Source organism: Hibiscus syriacus, unplaced genomic scaffold (assembly GCF_006381635.1).
Source record: "Hibiscus syriacus cultivar Baekdansim isolate YM2019G1 unplaced genomic scaffold, ASM638163v2 tig00002684_pilon, whole genome shotgun sequence".
NCBI classification, from domain to species: domain Eukaryota; kingdom Viridiplantae; phylum Streptophyta; class Magnoliopsida; order Malvales; family Malvaceae; genus Hibiscus; species Hibiscus syriacus.
In genome coordinates this window covers 124,954-152,621 of record NW_024061939.1, presented here as the reverse complement: position 1 = coordinate 152,621, position 27,668 = coordinate 124,954, and the positions used below count along the sequence as shown (strand labels likewise).

The window sequence follows — 27,668 nt, the reverse complement described above, 5'->3', positions numbered from 1 at the left end:
ATGATCAGGGTCTCTACATCAGAAACAAACTCTTAATCCTTCTTTACGTTCACCATGATGATACTTTCCATACCGTGGACATAATGGGTGTTGTCCTTGAGACTGAGATGATCTGTCAGCTCATGTAGTAACTGTGTGTGCCTGACGCATTTTTTCCTTAGCCTCAGATCCTCTACGAATAGAAGCACCGACTTCTTATTTACTTTGATATTGATATCCTAAACCTCGACCTCTTTTATATTAAGATGAGGATGATCCTCTTGATCTCTTTGATTGTCTTTTCTGATCAAACATAACTCTTTCCTCTTGTGCCATTTCTAAATACCAAACCACCAGTCGCCCATGAGGTTAAATCTCATCTTCTAATATTCCTCCCCCCACTTGACAAGATAATTTGGTTACTTCCAAAGGTATAAGGAAAGAAAATGCACATGATCACTCCAAGACAAGCAAACAAAAAGGAATGATTACCATGAAAAAATCAATTTCCCTTTCGACCTTAAACCTGTCATCCCACCGTCAATCTACAACTCATCTCAAAGCGAGTGCTTGCTCTTCTTCTCATTACAAGTAGGTAACGCTTGATAAAGCCAAACACTTCTCTATTGTTATTTATGAGAATATGGATCCTAATATCCCTACCCTGAGTGGCCATATTATCCAAGCAGATGTGTGCCTAGGCGATAGTCGTTCTTACGAACCTTCTAATCTAGGCAATCACAATCGTCCCCCTATATTGGTGACAAAACCAATTTCTGCTTCAATTTTGAATATGGATCCTATAGATGTAGGTAGCAATGGTATTCACGATGAGGGGCTAAATGCTCCCATGTCAGATTGAGTTGCTCCTCATTTGTTTTCCCTATTCTTGATAATGAATATACAACTCTTTTACTGGAACATTCAAGGTGGTGGACATCCTCATTTTCATAAAGTCATTAAGTAGTATATACGCGATTATAAGCATGATATAATTGGCCTTCTTGAACCGAACCCCGGATTAGTTGTCAGAAAGTAGATTCAGTCATCTCTGCCCTAGGATTTCCAAACTCTTATTATGTTGAAGCCGTGGGGGTTTTTTGGCGGAATCTGGCTTTGTTGGTATGATTTTATTTTGGTTGATATCATTTACAATCATTTCCAATTTATTCATTGTCGCATTACTCACAAACACAACAATCAAGTTTTCCTTGCTTCAGTTACTTATAAAAGCCTTAATACTTCTAAACGAAAGCTCATTTGGCACTATCTACGACATCTAGCTCCTGTAATTCGCCAACCATGGATCCTCCTAGGAGATTTCAATCCAACTCTAATTTCTACCGACCGTATGGGTTGGACCGGTGCTACAGGTATGTGCACTGATTTTTAAGATTTTATTATGAATTCTGAGTTTTGAGATATTGGGGTTCAAGGTCCCGCTTTTACTTGGTATTGTGGCCAACTCATGCTCATCTTGATCGAGCTCTTTGTAATAGACATTGGGATGAGTTCTTTCTCGACTCTAATCTACATCATATTTTTTTTAATGCGATCAGATCATCGGCCTATCCTCCTCCAAATTGGTCGCTACCATCATTACTCCAGACCCCAACAATTTTGCTATTTCATAGGTTGGCACATGCATGATGACTTCCCTTGCATGATTCAGGATAACTGGTTAAATGACGGGAGCCTTATTGAGTCTATTGCAAATTTCACTAAGGTTGTCAATGGTTGCAATAAATATGTCTATGGCTTTATTGGCTCCAAGAAAAGGATAGTTATGGTGTGTTTGTAGGGAGTGCAAAAAGATTTGTAATCTCGTTACTCCCCTTCTCTTCATGATTTGGAATCGACCCTTCTCAGTGAATTGGAATCCCTGGTTGATCAAGAGAAACTCTTATGGCATCAACACTTGCGAGCTTACTGGATTGTCTTTGGCGATCGAAACACTAGTTTCTTTCATCGCAAAGCCAAGACAACCCTATTTTATCATTTAAAATTAATGAAGAATGGATTGATGATCAACAATCTCTCAAAGCTGAAGTTGTTCGCCACTTTTGAAGGTTTTTTCTTTTGATTATCAAGTTATTGGTGCTTACCCTTTTCAAGGAAACTTCCCACTAATTGATTGATTTATGTGGTCCTCCTTGGATCAAATTCCTACTCTGGAGGAAATTAGACCGGCTTTGAATGAGATGGCCCCCTTAAAGCCCCGGGATATGACAGTCTCCATGTTGGATTCTTCCAAAAAATAATAAGGTATTGTTGGTAATTCTATCAGTGCTTGAATCCAACCATTTTTCATGGTGGAGTCATTAAACCTAACCCGAATAAGACCGTTATTATGCTTGACCCGAACGTTGATAATCTGAAATCTTTCCTTCATTTTTGTCCAATCAGCCTCTGTATTGTAATCTATAAACTGCTCACTAAAATTATTGTGCATCGCCTAAAGCCCATCATGTCTAAAATTATCTCACCAAAACAAACCATCTTTATTTTTTGTCACTCTATCACCAAAAATATCATTATGAATCAAGAGGTAATTCACTCTATACGTCAATTAAAAAGCAGAAAGGGTTGGATGGCCATCAAAGTTGATTTGGAGAAAGAATTTGACAGACTTCATTGGGATTTCATATGTGACTCTCTATATGATGTAGGATTCCCTCCGAATTTATCGCATATCATCATGCACTACATATATTCTTCCTTATTTCAGGTACAATGGAATAGTGAGCTTCTTGAGTCTTTTAGACCGTAACGTGGCATTCAGCAAAGCGATCCTCTATCTCTTTCCTTTTTTTCCTTGATATAGACAGGCTGGGACATTGCATTGGTGACTCTATTAATAAAAAATTTGGAAGCAATTTCATTTCGTTAAGAACGATTCTCTTATATAGTATCTCTTCTTCTCCGATGATTTTTTTCTATGCCCATGCTGACATCAATAATGCCAACATCATCAACTCCTGCCTTTCATGCTTTGGTCACTATTCAAGCCATAAAGTGAATAGAGGTAAACTACGGTATTCTTTTCTCTCAACTCGAGCCAAACGATGAAAGATGTTATCAGTGATCGGCTTGGCTTCAAATAAGTCAATTGTTGGTCGTATCACCTTGGCAAAATTGTTTCTCACTTTCATCCCTATTTACTTAATGCAAACGTCCATGTTGTCGGTTGGTATTTGTGATTGTATTGAATAGTTGATCTATCAATTCATATGGGGTTTGAGAAATCACCATACTCCCTTATTAATTGAGAGACTTTATGTCAACCTATTGATTGTGGCAGTCTCAGAATACGGCGCATACGGGAGCAAAATCATATTTTCTTCATGAAAATTTGTTACGCTCTAACCAACAAACTTGATAATTTTTTGATCTGATTTCTTCTTGACAAATACAATGTCCATGAACTCCTTCATTTGTCACTCCAAATAAACATTTACTCCTCTCTCTAGCGATGCCTCTCTAAAATCTGGGATTCCTTTCGCACAAATGTTACATTGTCAGTCGGGAATGGTTCCCTTATATAAATATGGGACAACATATGGATACTGAGCCTGGGTGCCCTATGTAATCACCTTCGAAGCTCAATTCAAGAAATTCCAAATTACTCTTTCGTTGATCTCGTGACTGCCAATGGTAAATGGAACACGACTATTCTCACTTCTTTGCTCAATCAAGATGCTACCCCCTATGTTCTTGGTCTACTTTCCCCTCAAAATGGCAATGAAAATGACAGTTGCGTCTGGAGGTAAGGCTCGAAGCATCAATTCATTATCATGTCAACTTATAACGCCACCACATCTCTATCTTGTGTTGAGCCGCAGTAGTATCTAGAAGGATAATTGGAGCACCCAAGCCCCCAACGTATTCGCGTCTTCCTTTAGTCTCTCCTTTATGGCAGACTTATGACAAACATAGATCGTTTTCGGTGTCGGCTTTCTTCTGATATATCTTGTTCCTTTTGTGGTAAACATGAATCTATTTTGCATATTCTAAGAGATTATGTTGAGATCAAGCAATTGTGGCTTAGGATTTTCCCACTAAACTGGCTTTCGAGTTTCTTTCTTCTTGACTTGAGATATTGGATCCTTCAGAACCTCCATCTAGTCACTTATCAAAACAAATGGTCTTGTCAATGACAACATCTTTTTGTTTCTCTTATATGGCAGCTCTAGAAGCGAAGAAATGATTTTGTCTTTACCCAAAGTTGCTCCACAATAAGCGTATCTCTTTCTATTATTGCTGCTTGGGCTAAGTACTTTTTTGATAACTCTAATCCAAGTCTTGTTCCATCTTCGTGCCTTCCTCAAGCTATTCAATGGATGAAACCATATCATGGATGGGTTAGCCTAAAACAATATGGAGCTGCTTCTGATAACCTACTCTATAACTTTGAAGGAGGTGTGTTGCGTGATTGTGAAGGAACATGGCTTCTCAGTTTCAGCCTGTTAGTGTTATGAACACGTGCCTATGCATGTGTTGTGTGAGTTCTAGAATAGTTTGTTAGCTTGTTGTTACAAGCATTTAAGCTGTTGAGAGCTGTTAACAGTTTGTTATACAGCAGATATTTCTCTTATTGTTTGTATAATAGTTACTCTCTAACTCAAGAGAAGTAAGCTTCTTGTTAATAAAAGGATTATAAAGATTTTAGTTCCTTTCTTGTTTTCTTAGATAGCTCAAGTGCTATCTTATCATGGTATCTTTCGCCAATACCTGGGTGTGTTTCTTCCGTTGTTTCTTCCTCATTCTAGTAGCTGCACAAGTTTAAGTTCTCATATCGTGTGTGATTCTTGGCGTCATGGTCGATTTGACGATTGATCCCACTCGTGATCCTGAGGATGTGTTCCCGAATGCTTATTCCCTAAGTCCAAGAGCTTCTCGAGGTATGTTTGGCATTCAACACATACCAAAGCATGATACTGTTAAACTCACTGAATCCACCTATCTTCTTTAGAAGCATCAAGTGGCTTTGATAATTGATGTCTATGGGTTGCTGAGGTTCATCTCGGTAGGTTCTGTTGCACCAGATGAATTCATTACTAATGCATCTGGCCAGGTTGAAGATAATCCAGTTTTTGCAGCTCATCGCCTGCAAGATAAACTACTTGCTTCTTGGCTTTTAACTACTGTGAGTACAGAGGTTTTTCCTCACTTGACTGGGCTCACAACAGCGATGTCAATTTGGAATACTATATCTCGTCTATTTGGTGCTCGCTCCAGTGCTAAGATTTATTTTCTCTGGCATAGTCTTCTTTCCCAGTGAAAGACTGGTTTGACGATTAAGGAATATCTTGCTAAGGTCAAGTCCATCTGTGACTTGTTGAATGCTTCGGGTAGTGTGGTTACTAAGCAAGAGCATGTTAATGTTGTGTTAGTTGGGCTTACAATGGAGTTTGAATCCATTATTGCAATTGTGTCACGAGAAAACTTTTCTCTTGATGTTCTTACTGAAATGTTATTAGATTGCGAGGCTCGACAGAAGTTGTTCTTGAGTGAAGGCTTTTCTGCAAATCTTGTTCTTCATTCTCAAAAAGGTGATGCTACTGAAATTGATTCTTGTGGAACTCAAGATACTAATACTAGGTTATCACATGGTCATTTATCTCGTGGTCAGTCAAATGGCTATCGTGGTTGAGGTCGAGGGCGTAATCATAATCGTCCTCAATGCCAGTTGTGTGGATGGTTTGGAAATGTGGTCCAAAAGTGTTATTATAACATCCTCAATACTGGGTTAGTGACCAAAATTTAATATTTCGGAATTTGGTGATTAAAGTAGAATAATTGAATAGTTCAATGATTTATCTGAAAATATTTCCTAAAAGTTGTTAGTAATTATTAATGGAATTAAAGGGCAAAATGGTCATTTGACAAGGAGAATTTTTACATTCCTTTTATAAGATAAGGGAACCACGTGGGAAAGGAGAGAATTCTCCAGAGTTTTCTTTCTTCTTCCTCCTCCTCCCGTATCTCCAAGCTCAAAGGTGAGTTTCTTTGCTTGTTGATTAATTATTGATTCTAAGGTTGGGTTATGATCATTAGATGATAATTAACCTTAAGGAAAGCTTAATTTGTTCTAAAATAACAAGATGAAAGATATAAAAGAGATTAAAGAAAATGAGGTTTTAGATGAATTTCTGGAAAAGAGTTAATAAGTGAAATTTGAGAAAGAATTTGACTTGTCATCACTAAGAATAAGAGATTTATGAAGTTAGAAAGGATTAATAACAAAGTTGAAAGTTTAGTAAGATTTTTAATTTTAAGAATCATGATGAGATATGGAAGATAGAGATGGTTTATATGAATACAAGTTGGTTTAAGTAATGGTAGTTGAGTTTAATGACATTATAGGGGCTTAAAATAGAAGAATTGAAGGAATAGTTAAGGATTTTCAGGTGTAAAATACAAATTCTGGGCAAAGTGTATCGATGCATATTCAATGTGTATCGATGCACTTTCAAATAAATGAACATCGAATGCAATTAGTGCATCGATGCATAAGGAGTGCATCGATGCATCCTCTTAAGAATAAAACATCGAAGGTGAATTGTGTACCGATGTACAGGTAGTGCATCGATGCACACGATAAAGAATGCATCGATACACTATAGAGTGGATTGATGCATACCTTTATTAAAATATGAAAATGGCTTTATTTTAACCTAAGAAATGATATATTAGAATACATCAATTGGATACTGATATGTATCAATATATGATTATATAAATATCGAGCACGAACAAGTTCCGGAACGATTATCAAGTTAAGATTCGATCGAAAGAGAGGAAAATCATAAAAGTGGATTGGAACGTAGTGAGGCCAAGGTGAGTGCATACAAGTTAATTTATGATGTTTAATGGAAATAAGACTTGCGACGAGTCTATTTCGTATATTAGAATACATGAATTTATAATCATATGCATATGTTTGATTTGGGTATATGTAACATATATTATAGTATGTATTAAATGATTTTTGTGAATACATGTAGTGTGATAAGTTATAGGAATTAATATGAATGATCTATATGATTACATGGGAATGTGAAATAGGTTATATGATAGGTGACCGTACGTGTTACATAGTAAATGTGATCAATTATAAGAATCAATATAATAGATTTATATGACTACATGAGAAGGGTGATGAGTTAAATAAGATTAGACTATAGAGTAATATGAGAATAATATATTAGTGAAGGGAATTGAGTATAAATGATGATGCCAAACTATAAGATCAGTGTTATAGAGAAGAAGTATACTTAAAGAGAATTATGGTATAGGAGTTATGTAAAATTTAACTAAATAAATAGATTAACTTATTATACAAATAATATTAGATATGTGATATAAATTATATGTTATGGTATAAATAATTATGAGAATAAATGAAAAAAATGAGACAAGATAAGTATTTACTTATAGGATAATATGAGATTATAAGAATATATAGTATAACTTTATGAGGAAGAGTCAGGTGTTATATGATTTAGGTATGGAAATGATCTATGTGTAAGTAAATTATGTGATTATGTGACTATGTGTGAAATGGAGTAAACTAGGTAATTATAAGGTATGTGAATATAGGTATATAAAATAAGCCACATGACTATGAATTAGGTGAAATTAAGTGGTGAGAATGATATGACAGAAAGCTACCAGAGAATATGTTATGAGAAGATATAAGAACAATTATAAGCTATGTGATATGTGAGTTTATGAAAATGTTCTACGTGCAAGTGATCTACGTGTATGTGTGATTTATATGGAAATGAACTACTTGACTACGTGTGATCTTATAAAAATGTAATAATGAGACTATGTGTATATGAGAATATGTGATAACATAAATATTAATGCTCATGTTATGTGTTATGAGAGCTAGAGGTATAGTTGGTATGCCAAGAGTCGAGGGTCTACGCGGTCCTTCGGGATATATATGTATTCTTTGGAACATGTATGAGGTCTTTTGAGACACATAATTGGTCCTTAGTATATGTATATGATTCTTAAGAAATTTTCTTTGTGGTCTTTAGGGACATTTTATATGGCACTTCGGTGCAATTCTACGTGGCACTTCGATGCATTTATACGAGCTGTGGTGACAGCATTAGTGCACAACCTCTATAGACTCACATATCAATAGTTATCACATATGTACATGGGCTAATCAAGAAATGATAACAAATATATATTGTGATATGATAAATTTTATAGCAAGGACATGATGAGGTATAGGTATAGTATATGATTAAGAAGGTTAGGTATATGTGCTTTGTGATTAAATGATAAATGACTAATAATGATTTATATGCATGCATGTACTTCTTATTAGATAATCTGATATGATTTATATGATTATGTATGTATTACTTGGTTAATTGAATAATATGTTGAGTAAGAAAAAAATAGATATAAGAGGATATAATTATAAGATATAAATTATAAGAATATTGATAGTGAACTAAGGTTAGAGATTTAAAATAATGTGTGATATATATATATGTTATATATAATGTTATATTGTTTTGATGTGGTATTATGAGAGGATATGCTCATGCATGTGTAAATAGTTAGAGTTCTTTTTATAATTTAATGCCTCACTAATTCATAAACTTAGCGTGTGATTGTTTCATACATAGGTTACAGAAGCGAAGAAGAGCAAGACAGGTCAGCATCTCCCTTACAAAATTTCAGATCATAAAATAGATGATTTAAATGTGTTTGGTTATTTTGAATATAGTTGGCATGTACTAATTGATTGAGTTAAATATGCTCTGATCGATTTTGGTTATTGTGGTCAATTTATGTAAATAAACCGCTTTTACTTTAATGAAAGTTTTAAATTTTCTTTGAATTTTGTCAAGAGTTAAAGTTTGAAAAGTCAATGTGACACCTCAGACTCGTATTCGAGTCGGGTACGGGTCTGAGGGTGTTACAGTTATCATCGTTTTGATAGAGACTACACTAGTGTGTCTGGCTCTGAGTCGTTGACTGAGAATGGCTCGAAGCCCACTGGTGCTGGGAATTCTGCTAAACACGTGTAATCTGGTGGACAACCTTATGCTCACACCATAACCTCTATGCCTTCTCATTCAAACTTTGTTCCCACTCCAGTTTACTTTCCTTCCCCGTATGCTCCTGGATATTACTCCTTTCCTGGCTTCTCTCCTGGTTTTGCTTCGAATGCTTCTTATGGTCCTCATGGTACATCCCCCTCCTTGTTGACACCTAGGTCGGTAGCCTATTCGTCCACTATTCCAACTAACTCCGGGTCAAGTTTTTCAACATCAATTGACTCCTTGTGGTATCCAGACATTGGTGCTACACATCATGTCACAAATGATATGTCTGTGTTCTAATCAGGTACTCTTTATACGGGTGGTAATTCTTTGCTCATGGGTAATGATGATGGTATTCCAATTACACATGTTGGTCAAGGTTTTTTGAGCTCAAATAGGAAGTCTTTAATTTTACAAAATATGATGCACGTACCTAAAATAAAGAAAAAGTTGTTGTCTGTTTCTCAGTTCACTCGTGACAATGGTGTCGTCATGGAATTTCACCCTTCTAAAGGTCTTGTGAAGGATTCTCGGACTCAAGTAGTTCTGCTTCGCGGGAGGCTCACGGATGATGGTCTCTATCAGCTGTTGCCTTGTAAAAGCCAAGGTTTGTCTGTCTTGGTGAATAATGTTTCAAAATCCACCACTTCTTTGAACTTATGGCATCAACGTCTTGGCCACCCTTCGCTTGATACAGTTTAACTTGTTATGAAGTCATGTAATCTTGTTTCAAATAAAAATGATGAGCTGAGTGTATGTTCTGCTTGCATGCAAGGGAAATCACATAAGTTGCCCTTTTGTAAATCATTGACCGAATATAATGAACCTTTTCAACTTGTTGTCTCTGATGTTTAGGGATCAGCTCCTGTATGCTCCACTGAGGGATTTTTGTATTATGTTTCCTTTGTTGATGTTTGTAGTCGTTATACCTGGATGTATCTCTTGAAATGTAAATCTGAGGTGGCTCAGTGCTTTCTTGATTTTGCAAAACTTGTTGAAGTACAGTTTGGATATAAAATTATAGCACTTCAGACTGATGGTGGTAGGGAATATCAACCACTTCGAAAATGGTTCTGTGCAAATGGAGTACAACATCATCTCTCGTGCCCTGGTACCTCGGAGCAGAATGGTAAGGCTGAGAGGAAGCATAGGCACATTGTTGAAATGGGATTGACCATGTTGGCTCAGGCTTCTTTACCTTAGAAATTTTGGAGTTATGCATTTTTTCTGCTGTTTATCTTATTAATCGATTACCCACGCATGTTTTGTATGGCAAGTCTCCATTTGAAATTCTGCATCGTGTCTTGCCAGATTATTCATTTCTAAGGGTGTTTGGCTATGCTTTCTATCATTTATTACGTTTATTTAATCATCATAAGTTAGATTTCAAGTTAAAGAAGTGCGTGTTTCTAGGATATAGCACTGCTCATAAGGGATATAAATGTCTCGATGGTTCTGGCAAAATAATAATTTTGAGGCACGTTGTATTTGATGAAAGTGTTTTTCCTTATGAAGTGTGTAATGTTTCAAGTGTTGCTCCAGATAATGGTGTCTCCATGGGTATTATTCCTCTTGTCTCCCTTGTACAGATCATGCATGCTCCATCAACACGTGCTCCGACAACTGCCCCACCAACGCATGCTTCAACATTACATGTTCCACTAACAACGCATGGTGCTCTACGTGTTCCAACATTGAATGTTCCACTAACAATGCATGGTCCAACATTGCATGCTCCATTATGCGAAAACAGCCCATGTGCTGCTCCACCAGCAAATAATCCATCAACACGTGCTCCAACGACGCATGCTCCAACAATGCATACAACACATGCTCCAACAATGCGTGCAACGCCTGCTCCATTAAGTGAAAACAACCCATGTGCTACTGGTCCCACACCATCTCCACTAAATTCAACGCATGCTTCATTTCCTACAACCAGCCCACGTGCTGCTTCTTCAACCGATGCTCCATTAAGTGAAAACAACCCATGTGTTGCTCCATTAACGCGTGCACATACGAATATTGATAATGATCATGGGACCGAACCATCTTGTGCGTATGTAAAAGCTACTTCAACGGGTGTTAATTTTCAAAGATATTTGGGGCCACTTGTGATATTACGCATGGAGTCACGCCTTTTGGAGCAATGGCCGACCGTGACAATGTGTATGGGGCTACTTCAACGGGTGACAATACGCATGGAGTTGTTTCGATTCAAAATGTACATCCTATGGTTACCAGGGTGAAAGATGGTATTCGAAAACCTCATGTCTTACACGTTGAATGTCTTGATGAATAACCTCAGTCTATTAAGGAAGCTATGAAGATTCCTCATTGGAAGAGAGTTGCTCAAGAAGAATATGATGCTTTGGTTGCCAATAAGACTTGGTCTCTTGTCTCTCTTCCTGAGAATCGTGTACCTGTCAATTGCAAGTGGATTTTTAAGGTAAAATGCAATGCTGATGGATTGGTGTCTCGGTACAAGGCGCGTCTTGTGGCAAAGAGTTTACTCCAACAGTCGGGGATTGATTTTCACGAAGTTTTCAGTCTAGTTGTAAAAACTGTAACTGTGCGAGTGATACTCACTCTTGCCTTGGCAAAATGATGATTGTTGCGACAAGTAGATATTAACAATGCCTTTTGAAATGGGATGTTGCTAGAAGAGGTTTACATGGCTCAGCCCCTGGGTTTGTTCAAGGTGGTAGTCAACTGGTTTGCAAACTGCATAAAGCAATTTATGGTTTAAAACAGGCTCCTCGAGCATGGTTTGAGAGCCTTCGAGAATATCTTGTTTCTGAGCAGTTTGTGTTATCTAAATCTGATTCATCTCTGTTTATTCGAAAATCTGCTAGTAGTGTTCTTTACATGCTAGTATATGTTGATGATATCATTGTGACAGGAAGTGAGGCTGGTGAGGTCAAATGTGTTATTGAAAAGTTGCATGCTCAGTTTTATTTAAAAGATCTTGGCTCTCTTAGCTTTTTCCTTGGCATTGAGGTGTGTTCTGATGGCAATGGTCTTGTTTTGACTCAACAAAAATATATTCATGAACTATTGTATAAGCATGGTTTTGGTGATGCCAAGAGCCTTCCTACTCCTATGGTCTCCAATTGCAAGTTATCGGTTGAAGCTGGTGATCCCATTGAAGATGCAGCCCAATATAGAAGCATTGTAGGAGCTCTCCAGTACATAGTTGTCACTCGGCCAGATATTGTTTTTGCTGTAAACAAAGTCTGCTAGTTCATGCAGTCACCTCGTAATAGCCATTTTCATGTTGTTAAGAGGATTCCACGTTATCTTCAAGGAACGGCTGATTATGGTCTTCGATTTATAGTATCCTCTCGCATGTCTCTGGCTGGTTTTGTGGACGCAGACTGGGGATCCGATCCTAATGATAGGCGTTCCATGACTGCCTACTGTATTTTCTTTGGTGGAAATCTCATTTCCTGGAGCTCGCGCAAGAAGCAAGTTGTTTCTCGTTCTACGGCTGAAGTCGAATATAGGAGTGTTGCTTCTGCAACTGCTGACATTGTTTGGATTGAGTCATTGCTTCAGGAGTTGTGCGTGGTTCCACATGGTAAAGCTACCTTGTTGTGTGATAATTCCAGCACTGTTGCGGTCTGTGCCAATCCTGTTCAGCATTCTAAGTTCAAGCATGTTGAGCTTGACTTATTTTTTGTACGAGAAATGGTTGTTGATGGTCGTTTACAGGTTAATGAGGTCCTTCATTATGAGCAGGTGGCGGATGTTTTAATAAAGCCACTCTCTTCCTCTTCGTTTCTCAAGCACAGACAGAAACTCTTGGTAACACAACTAAGAGGACTTCCTGCAGGTTTATAAAGTTGGAATGGAAGGGGGAATATTGAAGTCAAGAAGTTCGCTGCACAAGCTGAAGCAAGTAATGAAGAAGTTAATAAAGCAGGGTGAATGTTAGTGTTATGAACACGTGCCTATACATGTGTGTGTGAGTTATAGAATAGTTTGTTAGCTTGTTGTTACAAGCGGTTAAGCTGTTGAGAGCTGTTAACAGTTTGTTATACAGCAGATACTTCTCTTATTGTTTGTATAAATAGTTGCTCTCTAGCTTAAGAGAAGTCAGCTTCTTGTTAATAAAAGGATTACAAAGATTTCAGTTCCTTTCTTGTTTTCTTAGATAGCTCAAGTGTTATCTTATCACAGCCGATCCACTGGCTTTTGCTCCATCCTTAAAGTTGAGCTCTATGGTATGTTTCTAGTTTTGAGGCTTGCATGGGAGAATGGCTACAGGAAAGTTCACCTCTAGTCAGATTGCCTTAAGGCAGTCCGGCTTGTGAACGAAGAACAATATAGCAATTGCTCCTTAGTCCGATCAATAAACCATCTTCGGAGTCGTCAATGGATAAAACGAGTTGAATGGATTCCTCAAGAAGCCAATAAGGTTGTGGATAACCTCTCTCATTGGCAAGCTGGTAACCTTGTTGGTGTACAAGTTTTTAGAGAACCCAGGCGTCTGTCTTAGAGCTTCTCATGCGTGACTCCCATGGCCCCCTTACATAAGCGCTTGATGTAACTTTGTTGCCTTTTCAATTAAAAAAACGTCCTACTTCGGAAATAATTTTTAAGATATCCTGTTTCGTAATTAATTTTTAAAATGCCTGTTTCGAAGTTAATTTTAAGAATTCATGTTTCGGAATTAATTTTTTATTCAGTTTCTTTTATTTTATTCTGTACAATTCAAGGCATTAACTCGTCATTGCTTTGATAAAAACTAATCAGTAAAAACTAATTTTTAAAATTTCCTATTTTGGAATTTAGCTTTTAAAATTTCCTGTTTAAGAATTAATTTTTAAAATTCATGTTTCAGAATTATTGTGTAAAATTTCTTTTTCCCCGAAATTATATTGTTTCAAATTCCCATAATTTTTCAAATTTTCCTTTTCAAATTTCCTTTTTTCCAAAATTAACTTTTTCCTTTTCTTTAATTTTTAATTTTCAATTTTTGATAAAATTATCTCTTATTAATTTTTTTGATAATTTTCTTTAAAATTTTGACTCACTATTATTTAAACATTATTATTGATAAAAACATGCAAAATATATTTTAAACACATTAAAACAAGTAGAATCTTTGATTTATACATGTGAAAATAAAAGTATTAAATTTATTTTAAAAATATATAAATCTTAAATTTCATTTTTATTTTAATATTGTATAAATCAATGTTTACTATATATATAAAATTTACCCATCTATTACTTAAATGTAAGGTTTATTCTATTGCTTTAGTCTTAGATTTTTCATGTGGTCTAGGTTCAATTCTCACCATGGACATATTTCTTTTCTTTTCTTTTTTTGACATTAACTAAAAATATATAATATTGTCATGGAACTTGGTTTAGTAGTAAGGCACTAAAACTTTCCCAAGGTCCTAGGTTTAGATCCTTATACCCTTTTATATTTGATGTTCCTTTAACCCGATGATAACACGTATCATTATTTGGTTGGGTGATAAATATATAAATATTTTAGAACTAAATTGATAAAATATATAAGTATTGAGGATCAAATATATAATTATATTATTTTTATTAATTTTCGCATCAATATTTTTGATAGATATTAACGACAAGTGGCTTAATTGAATATAATTAAATAGTTAAGTAATTTAATTGACAAAATTAAAAGATCGGTGGTAAAAGTAAAAATGTTAAATAGTTAGGTGGTCAATGATATAATTTACCCTAAAAATATATATGAAGCTCATAAGAGTCAAACCTAGAACCCTTAGAAAATGGACCAACACATAATCATCCACCAAAATAAGAAATTATTATATAGTTCACTAATATTTAGGCTAGACTATAAATTATATTTATTTTATGAAAATATATTAATTATAACATAAATTATTATATTAATTAAAGTAGATTAATTTAATAAAATTATTTGCATTATATAACTCTAAATGATCCATGGATAAAAGTAAAAAAAAAATTAATAATAAAATTGTATTTATTATAATATAAATTATGAAATGTTATAATAACACGTGTTTTTCTTGTCTATGTTCCATATATTTTTTGTTCTTCTCATCAATCGTATGACAGTTCATATCATCTTATTAGATGATATTAATTTATTAAAAAAGGACACTTGAATGTAACGATTCAGAATGATCGAAATGAATGGAACAAACTATCTAGAGTTAGGGTTTTTCCCTATATGTCGTCTATTACTTTTTTTTCTTCTTTTCATCTTTGTTGACGGACTACGTCGTCGACTTTGATGTTGTTCGCCAATCGTCTATATTTCTTATTTTCTTTTATTTTATTATACTACGTCTCTATTTTTCTTTTTCTTTTTTAGTTTTTAATAATTTATCTTTGTCACACGTTTTTATCTACTTTTATGACATATTTTCGATCATTTGACCTATCTTTTTGTTTATCTTTCTTCGGGGTCGAATTTGACATCACTTTGACTGATCAAGATGATCTTATTTATATTTTTGATGATCTTCTATGCTTTAGACCCTCATATTAGGATACATAGTTTGCGTTCGTGGATAGTTTTCTTATGTCACTTTAATTTATGATTTTTATCGATAGTCTTTTAGTAGTTTGATCATTCTTTGTGGTTTGTTTTTCAATTCAGTTAGATATGCTCTTATATATCTTTTGTTGAAGTTTTTTTTGTTGTGTTTTAACATTTGTCCTTTTATGATCTAAAGTAGATAATTTTGCATTAATTGTTATAAGAAAAATATCATAATTATGTGTTTAGTTTATGATTATGGTTATAACCTTTCTTTGTAACTTTTAATATTTCCTCTTGTTAATAAAATTAGCAGTTCCTATAAAAAAAGTAATGATCGAAATGAAAACATTCATTAATGATAATGACTAAAATGTAAAATTTTCTATTTTAGTTATTAAAGTGAAACTACTCTAAAACTTAATTGACCATTATTTGTATTTTACCCTAATTTTTCAAGGTTTTTTTTGGGTAAACTATATCAGACCCAATTATAGTCTCTTTTCATTTTGACTATTATTTTTGAATTATTGTCAATCAAACAACCTAACTATTTAATAAAACCACTTACAGTTAACAGCTAATGAAAGTGGTGATGTGGCAGTTAGTAAATTGATATAATTCTACATTTGATCCTTATTACTTATCTATTCTATCTATTTAGTCCTAATTTTAATTTAAAAAAATACTCTCTAATTAAGAAGTGTTATTCGACACTTGGTTGGATGAATTTCTTTAAATCAATTTTAATATTTCAATTGAATAATTTTTCAACCGGTCGTTTTAAATGGAAAAAGAAATTCCACACTGAAGATGGCATTTCGGGGAATCGAACCAATGCCCAAAAGCATCACTAGCAACGCCTCAACCACTGCAGTAAAGCCTTCGTTTATAATGTGTTTTCAAAATATTTTATATAATCTAGTTTATATTATTGCAAAAAGAATAATACGAAAATGAAAAAGTTTTAATGCAAATTCAAATTACATATTTGAAAAAAAATCTGTTAATGGTTTAAAAAAAAAGAAAGTCTTTTAAGGGCTTATATTTAAAGTAAATATATTTAAGATTTATACATTTGTAACTTAAATTATGTTTTTATATTATTTTTAAATGGTTATAAATTTAAATAAAATGAGAAATAATTTTAAAATCTTTTGAAGACGAGAATTTAAGATTTGAATTAAAAAAATTTATTGTCATTTAAGTTGTGCTCGTAACTTTGAATTTAAAATTTTAATGTAATTTTATTTTTTAAAATAAAAATATAAATTTAATTTGGTGCAACTAATTTTAATAATTTTATATTCTCATAATTATTTTTAAATGATTATAAATTTAATTTTTCCGCTAATAAAAGATATTTAATGATATATAATCTAATAATATAAGTATTTTGCTCTTCATTTAATCAAGTGGTGCCATGTGTCACCACTTCATTGGTAGGGCTGTTCATGGACAATTATGCGATTTTTCTAACCGTAATCTATCCATTAAGAAACGGCTAATATATTACAATTATTTGTCATTTTTTTATAATTCATACTAAAAAATGTAGCACTTAACACATACTTACACTGTTGTAATTCAATAAAATAAACAAGTGTAGCACTTAACACATATTTACACCAATGTAAGTGAATAAAACTAAAAAGTATAGCTGTCGACACCCGTTTTCGCCTGGGATCTTGCTAATTTTATTATTATTAATTTTAATTATTATTATTATTTTATATTATTTTATTATTTTTGTTTTTGTAGACCCAAAATACAAAAAATACAACAGGATCAAATTGGACCCCATTACAACCGGTCCAACATAGCAAACCCACACCCGAAGTCCAATTACAAGAGGGCCCAATCGATCAAAACCTAACCCCAATTAGGGTTTATTAAACCCCTAATTGTTTATCAGCTCCAACAGCCATCACCAAGAGCTTTTCCTGTTGCTACCATTATTCTGGCCTTCTATTCGCGTTGTTATCACTATGCCAACATCATCATCTCACATCAACAGTGAAAATAATAAATAAAATATCAGTTTGCACCTAACCAAACACCAAAACCCAAAAAAATTGACAAAATCCTTAAAACCCAGATTTTCCTACCAACCAAAACACCCCTACTGTCAAGCCATCATCATTTTCTCTGTCAAGCTTCACCAAACATGCAAGGAGGGTAAAATATATGGATACAACAAATTCAAACAAAAGGGGGAGGGATTCGGAAAAAGAAAAGAAAGAAATAGGGGTTCGATTTTTTTGGGGGGAAAGAGTTCTTTTTGGGAGGGGATTTCAGGGGATTCGAAAAAAGTTCGAACCAGATTTAAAAAATATATATAAATAGAAAAAAATCGAAAACATGCCTTCTAGCCTTCAAACCGAAGATCCGTACGGTGAGAAGACCCATCTCGTGGCCTGCAAGCACATACTTAAAACACAACACCATTAGACGGAGAGTTTTATAGTGGAGGAAGGTAGTTTTTTTTTAATCTTCTCCCTTATATCTAGACTTATAGGAGTGTTTTCTTAGTGATTGGGCCTCGAATCCAGGTTAAGGAAGATAAGAGGAAAATTTTGGTGAGTTTTATTTCATTCGGACGTCATGAGCCACCATCGCCAAACGGTGATCATCTTCCCTGACGATGGAGCGAGGAGAGAGTTTTCTCTTATCCTTTCTCTCTCAATTTCGACTGTGGGTTAAAATGAGGTTAGGGTAGTAAAAAGTTTTATAATGGGGTATTTAAAGCCTCCCAAAATGACGTAGTTTTGGGCTAGGGTTTTTGAACCCTGGTGCTTGGGTAAATCTTTTCCTCAGCCATCCAATGTTTGTAACGTTTTATTTTAGTCACTAAACAAGAGTTTTCACATTTATGTTTTAAGCTCTTATTTTGTTGGCTTTATATTTTAGTCAATGTGTGTATAGATGATGTTATTTGGGTAAATTTTTCAAATGGGTCTTTAAATCTTTGAAATTGTAATTTTAATTCCTTGTAATATGTTATTAAAGTTTCTGATTTTACCTCCCTTTTTTACGCGCGTTGTATTTTGGTCACCATAAGCTATGCACTTTTGAATGTTTTAATTTTCGGCATGTAATATTGAATTATTCCATTTTGGTCCCAAATATATGAGTTTATTACATTGCTAGTGCTTGTAATGTTCGATTCTTGTATTATATGCTTTGTTATTTATTTGATTTGCAATGGTTGCCTTGATTTCTTGTTGGTTTTATAGTTTAATTCCTATAGTCATCGTCTTTATTAGTTTGATCCATCATTTACATATTTGCTAATTTCTAACATTGTAATATTTTCAAATATATTTTTACTCGAAGAATTTATAGAAACACATCTTAACTGACAAGGAGTGTGTTTCCAAGAATTATTCGAACGAAATAATACCTTTTATATATTCAAATGAATTTTTTTTAATAGAATTAATATATGTATTTTATCTAAAAATTTGGGCAATATTATTTTGTATGGGGAATCTATGGAAATGCCCCCTTAACTGACAAGGAAGGTATTTCGAGAACTGTTCTTGCGAAATAACAACCCTTATATTTGTTTATAAAAAAGATCATAATTTAAATGCATATTCGAATTCGTCAATTTCAATATTTAGATGACTTATAATCGCTTAGGTACCGATTTCGGGTGTTGTGGGGGTGCTAATCATTCCTCACGTGTAATCGACTCCCCAACCCTTTTTCAATACGAATTTCTGGTTAAACGCAGATCATTTTTTTATCTTTTAAAATTATTATTTTTTAAATTATTTTAAAAGGTATTTTTAGGTATTCGACCTACCTAAGCTAAAGATCGATGGCGCCTCCAAAACTATTTATTTGTTCTTTATTTTAAAACCCAACCTTTTCCAAGATTAAGTTGGATCGCTCCCCGCCATAGCCCAAAAAGCTTAAGGACCGTTTCGACAGTAACACTTAACACATACAACACCGGTGTAAGTGAATAAAATAAAAAAATATAGCACTTAATACACACTTACAACGGTGTAAGTGAATAAAAAAAAGTGTAGCACTTAACACATACTTACATTGATGTAAATATGTACATCTCTCAATATTTTAGTACCTAACAATAAACATATAACTATATTAGTGTAAGTATGTTTATATATTTTCAAAGAAATAAAAATTAAAAATAATAAAAAAATATATATTAAGTTATTTGTATATATATTTTATTGAATATATATATAAATTACAAATAATAGAAACTTATATTAAATTATTTATGTAAAAAATATAATAAATTAGAAATTTAATTATAAATTTAATTTATTAATGGCGTTTATCAAAATTCGTAACAATTAACCATCATTTTTAGCGGTTCGGTTAATCAAAATCGTTTAGTATTAACAATTTGGTTAATTAACCTGTTAAATATAATAGTTATAATGGTTACTGGTTACAGTTAATGGTTTCAGGTTTTTTAAACACCCCTACTGATTGGTGAATGTATTATTTAATTAAAATATTAAAATAAATTAAAAAGCCTCCGATCAATTGGTGACACGTGACACTTCCTGATTAGAGAGTGGATTTTTTTAAATTAAATTAAAATTAGGACTAAATTGATAGAATATATAAGTAATAGGGAAAAATGTAGAATTATATCAATTTTACTAACTATCACGTCACTACTTTCGTTAATGACTAGTGGCCTGATTAAATGCATTTAAATAAGTAGGTGGTCTGATTGATAAGAATTCAAAAATAATAGTCCAAATAAAAACAGGCTATAGTTGAGTGGTCTCTAATATATTTTACTCTTTTGTCTACCTTTGTCGTCTCCTTTGTAAATAAAATGAAAAACAACCTACAATTCTCAAAAACCCCTAATGCTTTCCTTTACCCTAAACCCTATAATACGATGAACAACAACGATCAGATATCAATGGAAGACCAATCTCAACCTTCGAAAAGTTCTCAAGTTATTCAAAAATTAGCTTCGGGTCCTCTCTCTTCCTCTCTTTCTTCACTCTCTTCCTCTTCTCGAACCCTCCCTTCTAATCAAGACTTTCATTTCTTCAACAACTTCAACGATTTCAAGCTTCCGATCGATCAAATCGCCAAAATATCAGATTCTTTGCTTGAATCCATTGGCGCATCGGCTAAAACCTGGGGCGCTAACAAGGTGATCAATTTCCCTAACAATATTGAAAGTATAGTCGATGATGAAGCTTATGATTGGCTCGTTGATATCAACGATGAAATTTGGGAACGATTCGACGTTTCCATGGACGAGTTTCAAAAGATTCGAAAGAAAGAAGAGGCATCGGGTCGGTTCATAGGATCGGATCCGGATAATATTGAGTTTCAGCTGGTTAACGGGAAGAAGAAGAAGAAGAAGGTGGATGGTGGGTTAATGAGTGACTCGGCTGGAGTGTCAGTGAGTGGGATCGAAGGTGGGGGTTTGAGTTCTTCTGGAGTAAAGGTGAAGCAAGGGGCGTTGGCTACAGGGACGACAGGTAAAGCGAAGGTTCCATTTCATATACCAACGATACGGAAGCCTCAGGAAGAGTATAAAATACTTGTCAATAATTCGAATCAGCCTTTTGAACATGTTTGGTTGCAGAGGAGCGAGGATGGGCAGCGTTTTGTTCATCCACTGGTTGGTTTTTTCTTGTTTAATATGTCTTCTATGTTTTTTTCCTCTTTTTGGGTAGAAATATTTTGCAGTTGATTTGTAAATGTTAACATGATATTTCTGATTTTAGTTGGTTACTTGTGTTATAGAATGACCGCGCAATGTTCCGTTTTTGTTTAGTTTGGTTAATTAAACTAGTGTTGAATTTCGTATGTTGTGGGATAATTTCATAATCTTTCTGTACTGAGGTGCAAAGGGTTAAAATTTAAAAAGCTCCTGCCTGAGTAAACTAAGGATCAATTCATTTGTGTGCTTTTCTCTCTCTCTCTCATGTGTGTGTAAGCTTAAGAAATATGTTTCTGATAATGGAACTTCAAAAGTGGTCTAATGTAATTTTTTCTTCCATGGACTGGTACACTCATTGTCTCATGTTTGTTGTTGATGGTTTAAACACTGATACCTAGAAATTTTAATACAAAAAATAAAGAAATTGGAGAGAACTTCAATAAGAGGCTTTCTTTTTTGGCTTTAAATGCCTCACAAATAGGTGTCCCTACACTCGTCACTCGGCAAGTGTGAGTCTGATCAATGGGCCTTGGCCTAAAGGGTTTATTGAACTTTTTTGTCTGGTGCTAAGGCACAGCGCCTAGGCTCACTCCTTAACAACACTGCTTTGGGAGTTTTGATGCTTGTGGTCAGTAATAGAATAGTAGGACAGCAATGAAATTCTTTTATTGGCATTGCTAGGGCATTGTGCTTGGTGCTTTTATTTTCTTTTGAGTGATAATGCACTTGCATATTTTATGCGGCAAGAATTTATGTACAAGAAGTAGCATTTAGCAAGAGTGATTAATATAGTTATTTTGAATGTTTTCACTGCAAAGAAATCTTTCCCATGGAGTCAAAATAAATGATTAATCTGCTGTTTTGAAGTTTTCTAGAGTTAGAGGCACCTTGAATGGTTAAAAGGAAGGGGGGATTTCTGTAAAATATGTCATTGAACTGATAGTATCTGTTTGTATTGGTTTGTAGGAAAATATCTTGTAATCAAGGTTATTATTTCTTTATTGTGGCAAATTGTGACGATAATAGGAACTAGAAGATGGGAGGGATACAAATGTTTTTAAGAATGTTACCATGTTCATGAGAGATACCTTAGTAACAATAGTTAGATATGGATGTGATAAAAAATTTCATTTGTTTTGTTCTTATAGATTATAATCTCACACATACGACTATGTTCAACAATAGCTTCTAAAACTTACTGGTTTATCTCATGTTAATTTGTGGTGCTTGTCAAAATAAGAGGGAAAAAACAATTCTGTTTCTCCGTTGCAGGAGAAGCTCTCTGTTATGGATTTTGTCGATAAAGATATAGCAGATATTGAGCCTGTTAAACCCCCATCAATCGAGTCTACCTCATTCAAGCTGGTTGAGGAAGTAAAAGATTTGAAGGATTTAGCGGCGAAGTTGCGCAGTGTGCAGGAGTTTGCGGTAAAAATCTTACTTTTAATATACTTTATCTGATGTTGCATGTTTTGCTATAGGTTTATAGTTAGATATAGAATGAAGTGTGTGCCTGATCTGAAGAAAGGTTTATGTGTATCTCTGGTATCAAGGCTATCAGTTGCGCTGGTCTTTGTATGCATAAATATAGTATTAGTTTCTTTATTCTCATAATATGTACCTATTTGCATTTAGTTTATTTTCTCTGTTGTTATTCTCAGGTTGATTTGGAGCATAACCAATATCGATCTTTTCAAGGACTAACTTGCTTGATACAAATTTCTACCAGAACTGAGGATTTTATTGTAGATACTTTAAAGCTTCGAATTCATGTTGGCCCATATCTTAGGGAAGTTTTCAAGGACCACACCAAGAAAAAGGTTTGTCTTTTTTATAGCTTTTTGTTTTTGGAGTTCACTGCATTGTTTGATATCCTTAATTCAAATAGGTTATGCACGGAGCAGACAGGGATATTGTGTGGCTTCAACGAGACTTTGGCATATATGTGTGCAATCTCTTTGACACAGGACAGGTTTTATACTATCAACCCGCTTCTATGAACTTGTTGATTTAATTTGAGAATTTTTTGATTTCATTTTGTTGGTATATGTTAAGAAGAAAAGTTTATGTGGACCATGATAACATTTTATGAAACTATTTGTTGGTTAATTAGCAGTGTGACAATGAATTAAGGGAAAGGAAATTGGTACAACGTTTATATATGAACTCACTTTACTTGCGGTTTAGATGATTAAACTAATTTGTGGATTAGATGATTAAACTAAACTGTTTTATGGATGATTATAAGGATGCTAAGCTCATAGGAACTTATTGATGAAGTTACCATCTAGTTAACTAGTTTTGGGTGCAATTACTATACACATGAATTGATTGTTTTGAATTTGAAGTTAAAAGTTGTGTTGGACTTCTGTCAATATGTTGCCTTATGATTTTGCATATTTCTCAGGCCTCAAGGGTCCTGAAATTGGAAAGAAATAGTTTGGAGCATCTTCTGCAACATTTTTGTGGAGTTACAGCCAACAAAGAGTGGGTTTTGATCTAAATTTGATATTCTTTATGGCTTTTACTTTCTACTTCTCTCTTCTTTGATCATCATCTATGCCATCTTCCTTACAGTTGATTAGCCAACTCAATGCAGGTACCAGAATGCAGATTGGAGATTGCGTCCTCTTCCTGATGAAATGCTCAGGTAACATTGCTTTTTCACTCTTCAGCCAACTCTCTTACTCCCTCGCTAGTTAAATTATGTCTGATGCTGCACTCACATTTGTCATTAAAGTAGATGGTTGATTGCAATTGACCACTTTTTATAAAAGAAGAAAAAAAAGAGAGAAACAAAGCATTACTTCACCTATGAATTTGACATTGTTTATGCATCAAACATTTGTTGTTTTCTAGGTTACTATACCGTAGTCTCTTTTGAACAATTTTACACTAACTGTGACATCTTTACTTTTTCCTGTTCTCAAACTTATCGGAAAAGGAAAAAAAAACTTAATCATCAAATCTAGACTGCCATTTTATGTTTTTTATGAGAAGAAAACAATCAAAGACGAAGATGTAAATAGTAGTTAAATTTGACTTTTAAATCAATATGAGGTAAAAACACATTGCTCTTTATTTATGACTGTACTTTGTGTACTAAAATATTACTCTCTCCAAGCTTGAATAAAGTTTCAAGGTCCTGTTACTGTAATTGCAATTATTGAAGAGGAAACTTCCATTGTTGTCTGTCTCTTGAGTGTTTCTTTTTATTACCGTTTTTATGACAGATATGCTAGAGAAGACACTCACTACTTGCTGTACATTTATGATTTGATGAGAATCGAATTGCTATCAATGCCCAAGGAAGGTGAACATTTATATGCTCCCTTGGTAGAGGTATGATGCTTTAAATAGTGGTTCACAACATTTTCTACATTGACAAAGCATGCCAATATGCCCATATCATATATTGGCCCTTCTAGAATAACACTGGCTAAGAGATTTTGATTGTCTTAATATTTAGTTACATTCATGTAAGAGTTGTTTTCTTTTCCACATTCCGCTGGTTTATGACATGATATTCTGTTCATCTTCAATGTATAACTTTTAGCCGAGGTTGCGTTGAAATTTTATTTGTTCTTTTTTCAAAATAAGTTTAAATGGATGTATGAATCTGTGAACTTGATTGCTTTCTGTTATTTAATTTTGATTATTGTCTTAGTAGCAAATGTTTTCTTCTTTGCAGGTCTACAAGCGAAGTTTTGACGTATGTATGCAACTGTATGAGAAAGAGATCCTCACAGAGAATTCATATCTCCATATATATGGGTTTGTTACTTGCCCAGGCTACAAAATTTAAATTTATTTCGTAAACTTCAACTATATAATTATTCTTCTATTTAATATAGGTTGCAGGTGTCTGGTTTCAATGCTGAGCAGCTAGCAATTGTTGCTGTAAGTTTTTGTTGTTTTCATATCTATATGTGGCCCTTTGTTTACTTTTAAAATAACATACAGATTGGTTGTTAAACCATAAGAAATGTCTAATTTCAACTCAGATAAACTTATTTGATGTACAGTAGTCTTACTAGCAAAAATAGATGATATCCATTTATTTAGCTTATATGTCTCACCTATTGGCTTATATAGGGGCTTTGCGAATGGCGAGACAATATTGCCCGTGTAGAGGATGAAAGTACTGGTTATGTATTGCCAAACAAAACACTTCTTGAAATCGGTAGGAACTTTCATGTTTATTATCAAATTCTAGTAGATATATCGTTCCTTTTCCGTGTTTCTTATTGGTATTTTTACTTGAGTTCTTATTTTTCTTACCGCTAAAAGCCAAGCAGATGCCTATAACTGCTCATAAATTGCGTCGATTGTTGAAATCTAAACACCCATATGTGGAACGAAATCTTGGTGTGCTTGTTAGCATCATAAGGCAATCTATGCAGAACGCTGTTGCATTTGAAGCTGCTGCTCAACAACTTAAAATGGGACGTACACTAAATGTAAGATTCAATACAGTGATTTGATAATCCTAATATATTATAATATTTTGTTGGGCTGTTTGCATGACTCGGAAAACAAACTCCACCAAGTGATTCGTAATGTTAATATATTAAAGCTGCAAAAATGAAGTGTGGCAATTGATTTGATTCAATTGCAAAGTCTGATAAAATGTTATGCTTATTAGAAACCGTTTTAGTCCTAAGAATGTGTTGAAAATTGCTGATTTCATACCATTCTTGTGCTGATTCCTCATTAATGTTTGCTTCATTGAACTGGCCATGGATTGGGAAAATGTTAATTTTATAATTACTGTTTGTCGAGATAACTGTAAGATTTCTACTGCGTAGGCACCAGAACATATAGCATCGAACGAGGTAGTCAAGGTCTTACTTTCGGAGGTTCCAACAGACTTGAAAATTGCAAATGACGGAAAAAGAATCACAGATGGCGCTATGGTGGGACCTGATGGGATAACTGCACAAGCTGCTTACACACAACATAAACAGGAGTATATCAAGATTGGAAGCAGTGTCTCTGAACTTGACACAGGCAAAAAACAAGAAGGATTCTCTTTTGAGCCACATGTGAATGGTAGCTCAGTGCATGTGAGAGAAAATCTTGCCATTTCGGGGGAAAGTGGAGATGCAAATGCAACCACAGTTATTCCACCTTCTGCAAATGTAGTAAGTTGCTAATCCTTTTGTAGATGCGTGATTATATGTTTCCGGTCAAGTAGCCGTGATAAAATATTTGTTTCGTGTAGGCAACTGGAGCAACTATTCAAATTCTAAAGAAACCGAGTCGTGGCCTCGGAGCACTTCTGGGGAATGCTTCCACAAAGAAAAAAGTTGGTATCGAGAAAATGGTAAGTTTATGTTATTCCTCTCGCTATTCTAGCTTTTGATTTTGTTGCAACAATGAAGCTAGTAAAAATGGTGTTGCAGTCCATGACAGTCGCATTCTTCTATGTTGAGATTATTTGTAATTTTGATTCCTTTGTGCATTTATTGTGGAAAGTTATTCGCTACTAATTTGTTTATTGTCATTTAGGAGAAGGAAGAGAGCAAGTTGGCGCAGATAAGATCTTCAGTGAATCTTTCATTTCACTCATTTTCGGGCACAGAGGAGCTGTCGAAAACCCCATCGATTGAGCCAACTAAACTTCCAGCCCAACCCGAGGAACCTCCTGCTGTGATAGCTACTGAATCGTTGACATCAGAAGATGTTATCATGTTGGAAGATAATTCGAATAAAGATGAACAAATTGATGTCGGCGATAACTCGGAAGTAACTGATAGACCTGAGGAGAGTTCCATGACACCTTCCTCTGAAATGGAGAAAGAAGATGAGACCATGTCGTTATCCGATTTATCTACGAGCTTCCAACAGTGCTTTGAGTCTATGAATCAAAACAGAAAAGCAGTTAAAGTCAAGAAATCAAAAGAACCGAGTGGTCTCCTGCAAATAAAGCCATTTGATTATGAAGCAGCCAGGAAAGAGGTTAAATTTGGAGAAGATGCAGAGGACGAATCAGGAAGCCATGCAAAACATGCAGGTAAGAAGAAAAAAGGTTCAGCAGGTGGGCGACTTGAAATAGATGATGGGTCTAAACAATTTCCGCAAGCTAGAAGGCGACGAGCTTTCCCGGCATCTGGGAACAGAAGTGCAACTTTCCGGTGAGCCTCCAATTGCGAATCCTAATCTCATAAGACAAATGTTTAAACACCGTTGCATTTAAAATCTTAATAGAATAGATGATCTTGCTAGGCTTATCTGTTTAGGCTTAAACAAAGCAACATGCAAAGATTGAAATGGTTTTCTCTTAATCATGATTTTGCTTCCTAATTTTATCCACTTATATGTAGTATTTGCTCTCCTAAATATTTTCTTATATTCTTTTTCATATCTTCTCTTTCTTCGTGAGAAAAAAATAATAATGATAAAGGCCGGCATG

The 27,668-nt window shown here is 34.3% G+C and overlaps 1 protein-coding gene and 1 long non-coding RNA gene across 3 annotated transcripts; one reads left to right on the top strand and one right to left on the bottom strand.

The window, feature by feature from the left end:
- On the bottom strand, nt 1-23,682 carry LOC120148682. Its single transcript, XR_005518393.1, has 3 exons — nt 23,550-23,682; nt 1,936-1,941; nt 1-11 (listed from the first exon to the last, which is right to left on the bottom strand). It is a non-coding gene; the product is annotated as an uncharacterized LOC120148682 (long non-coding RNA).
- LOC120148657 (protein RRP6-like 2) lies at nt 20,444-27,518 on the top strand. 2 transcript variants are annotated; one of them, XM_039161720.1, is made up of 14 exons: nt 20,444-21,211; nt 22,526-22,681; nt 22,915-23,073; nt 23,142-23,225; nt 23,661-23,740; nt 23,853-23,903; nt 24,487-24,595; nt 24,945-25,027; nt 25,108-25,153; nt 25,349-25,436; nt 25,544-25,713; nt 26,062-26,394; nt 26,478-26,579; nt 26,765-27,518. In XM_039161720.1, the coding sequence occupies exons 1-14, from the start codon at nt 20,471-20,473 to the stop codon at nt 27,392-27,394; spliced, it is 2,832 nt and encodes a 943-aa protein (XP_039017651.1). In that variant the 5' UTR covers nt 20,444-20,470; the 3' UTR covers nt 27,395-27,518. The 2 variants fall into 2 exon arrangements, with proteins under 2 accessions (XP_039017651.1, XP_039017647.1); XM_039161716.1 differs by having other exon boundaries at nt 26,062-26,397.
- Nucleotides 27,519-27,668: the final 150 nt, after the last annotated feature.

Coding starts and splice junctions, on each gene's coding strand:
- LOC120148657 (XM_039161716.1), top strand. CDS start 20,471: ATGAACAACAACGATCAGATATCAATGGAAGACCAATCTCAACCTTCG. Junction 23,226..23,660: donor ATCTCTTTGACACAGGACAG/GTTTTATACTAT, acceptor CATATTTCTCAG/GCCTCAAGGGTCCTGAAATT. Junction 23,904..24,486: donor CTTCCTGATGAAATGCTCAG/GTAACATTGCTT, acceptor TTTTTATGACAG/ATATGCTAGAGAAGACACTC.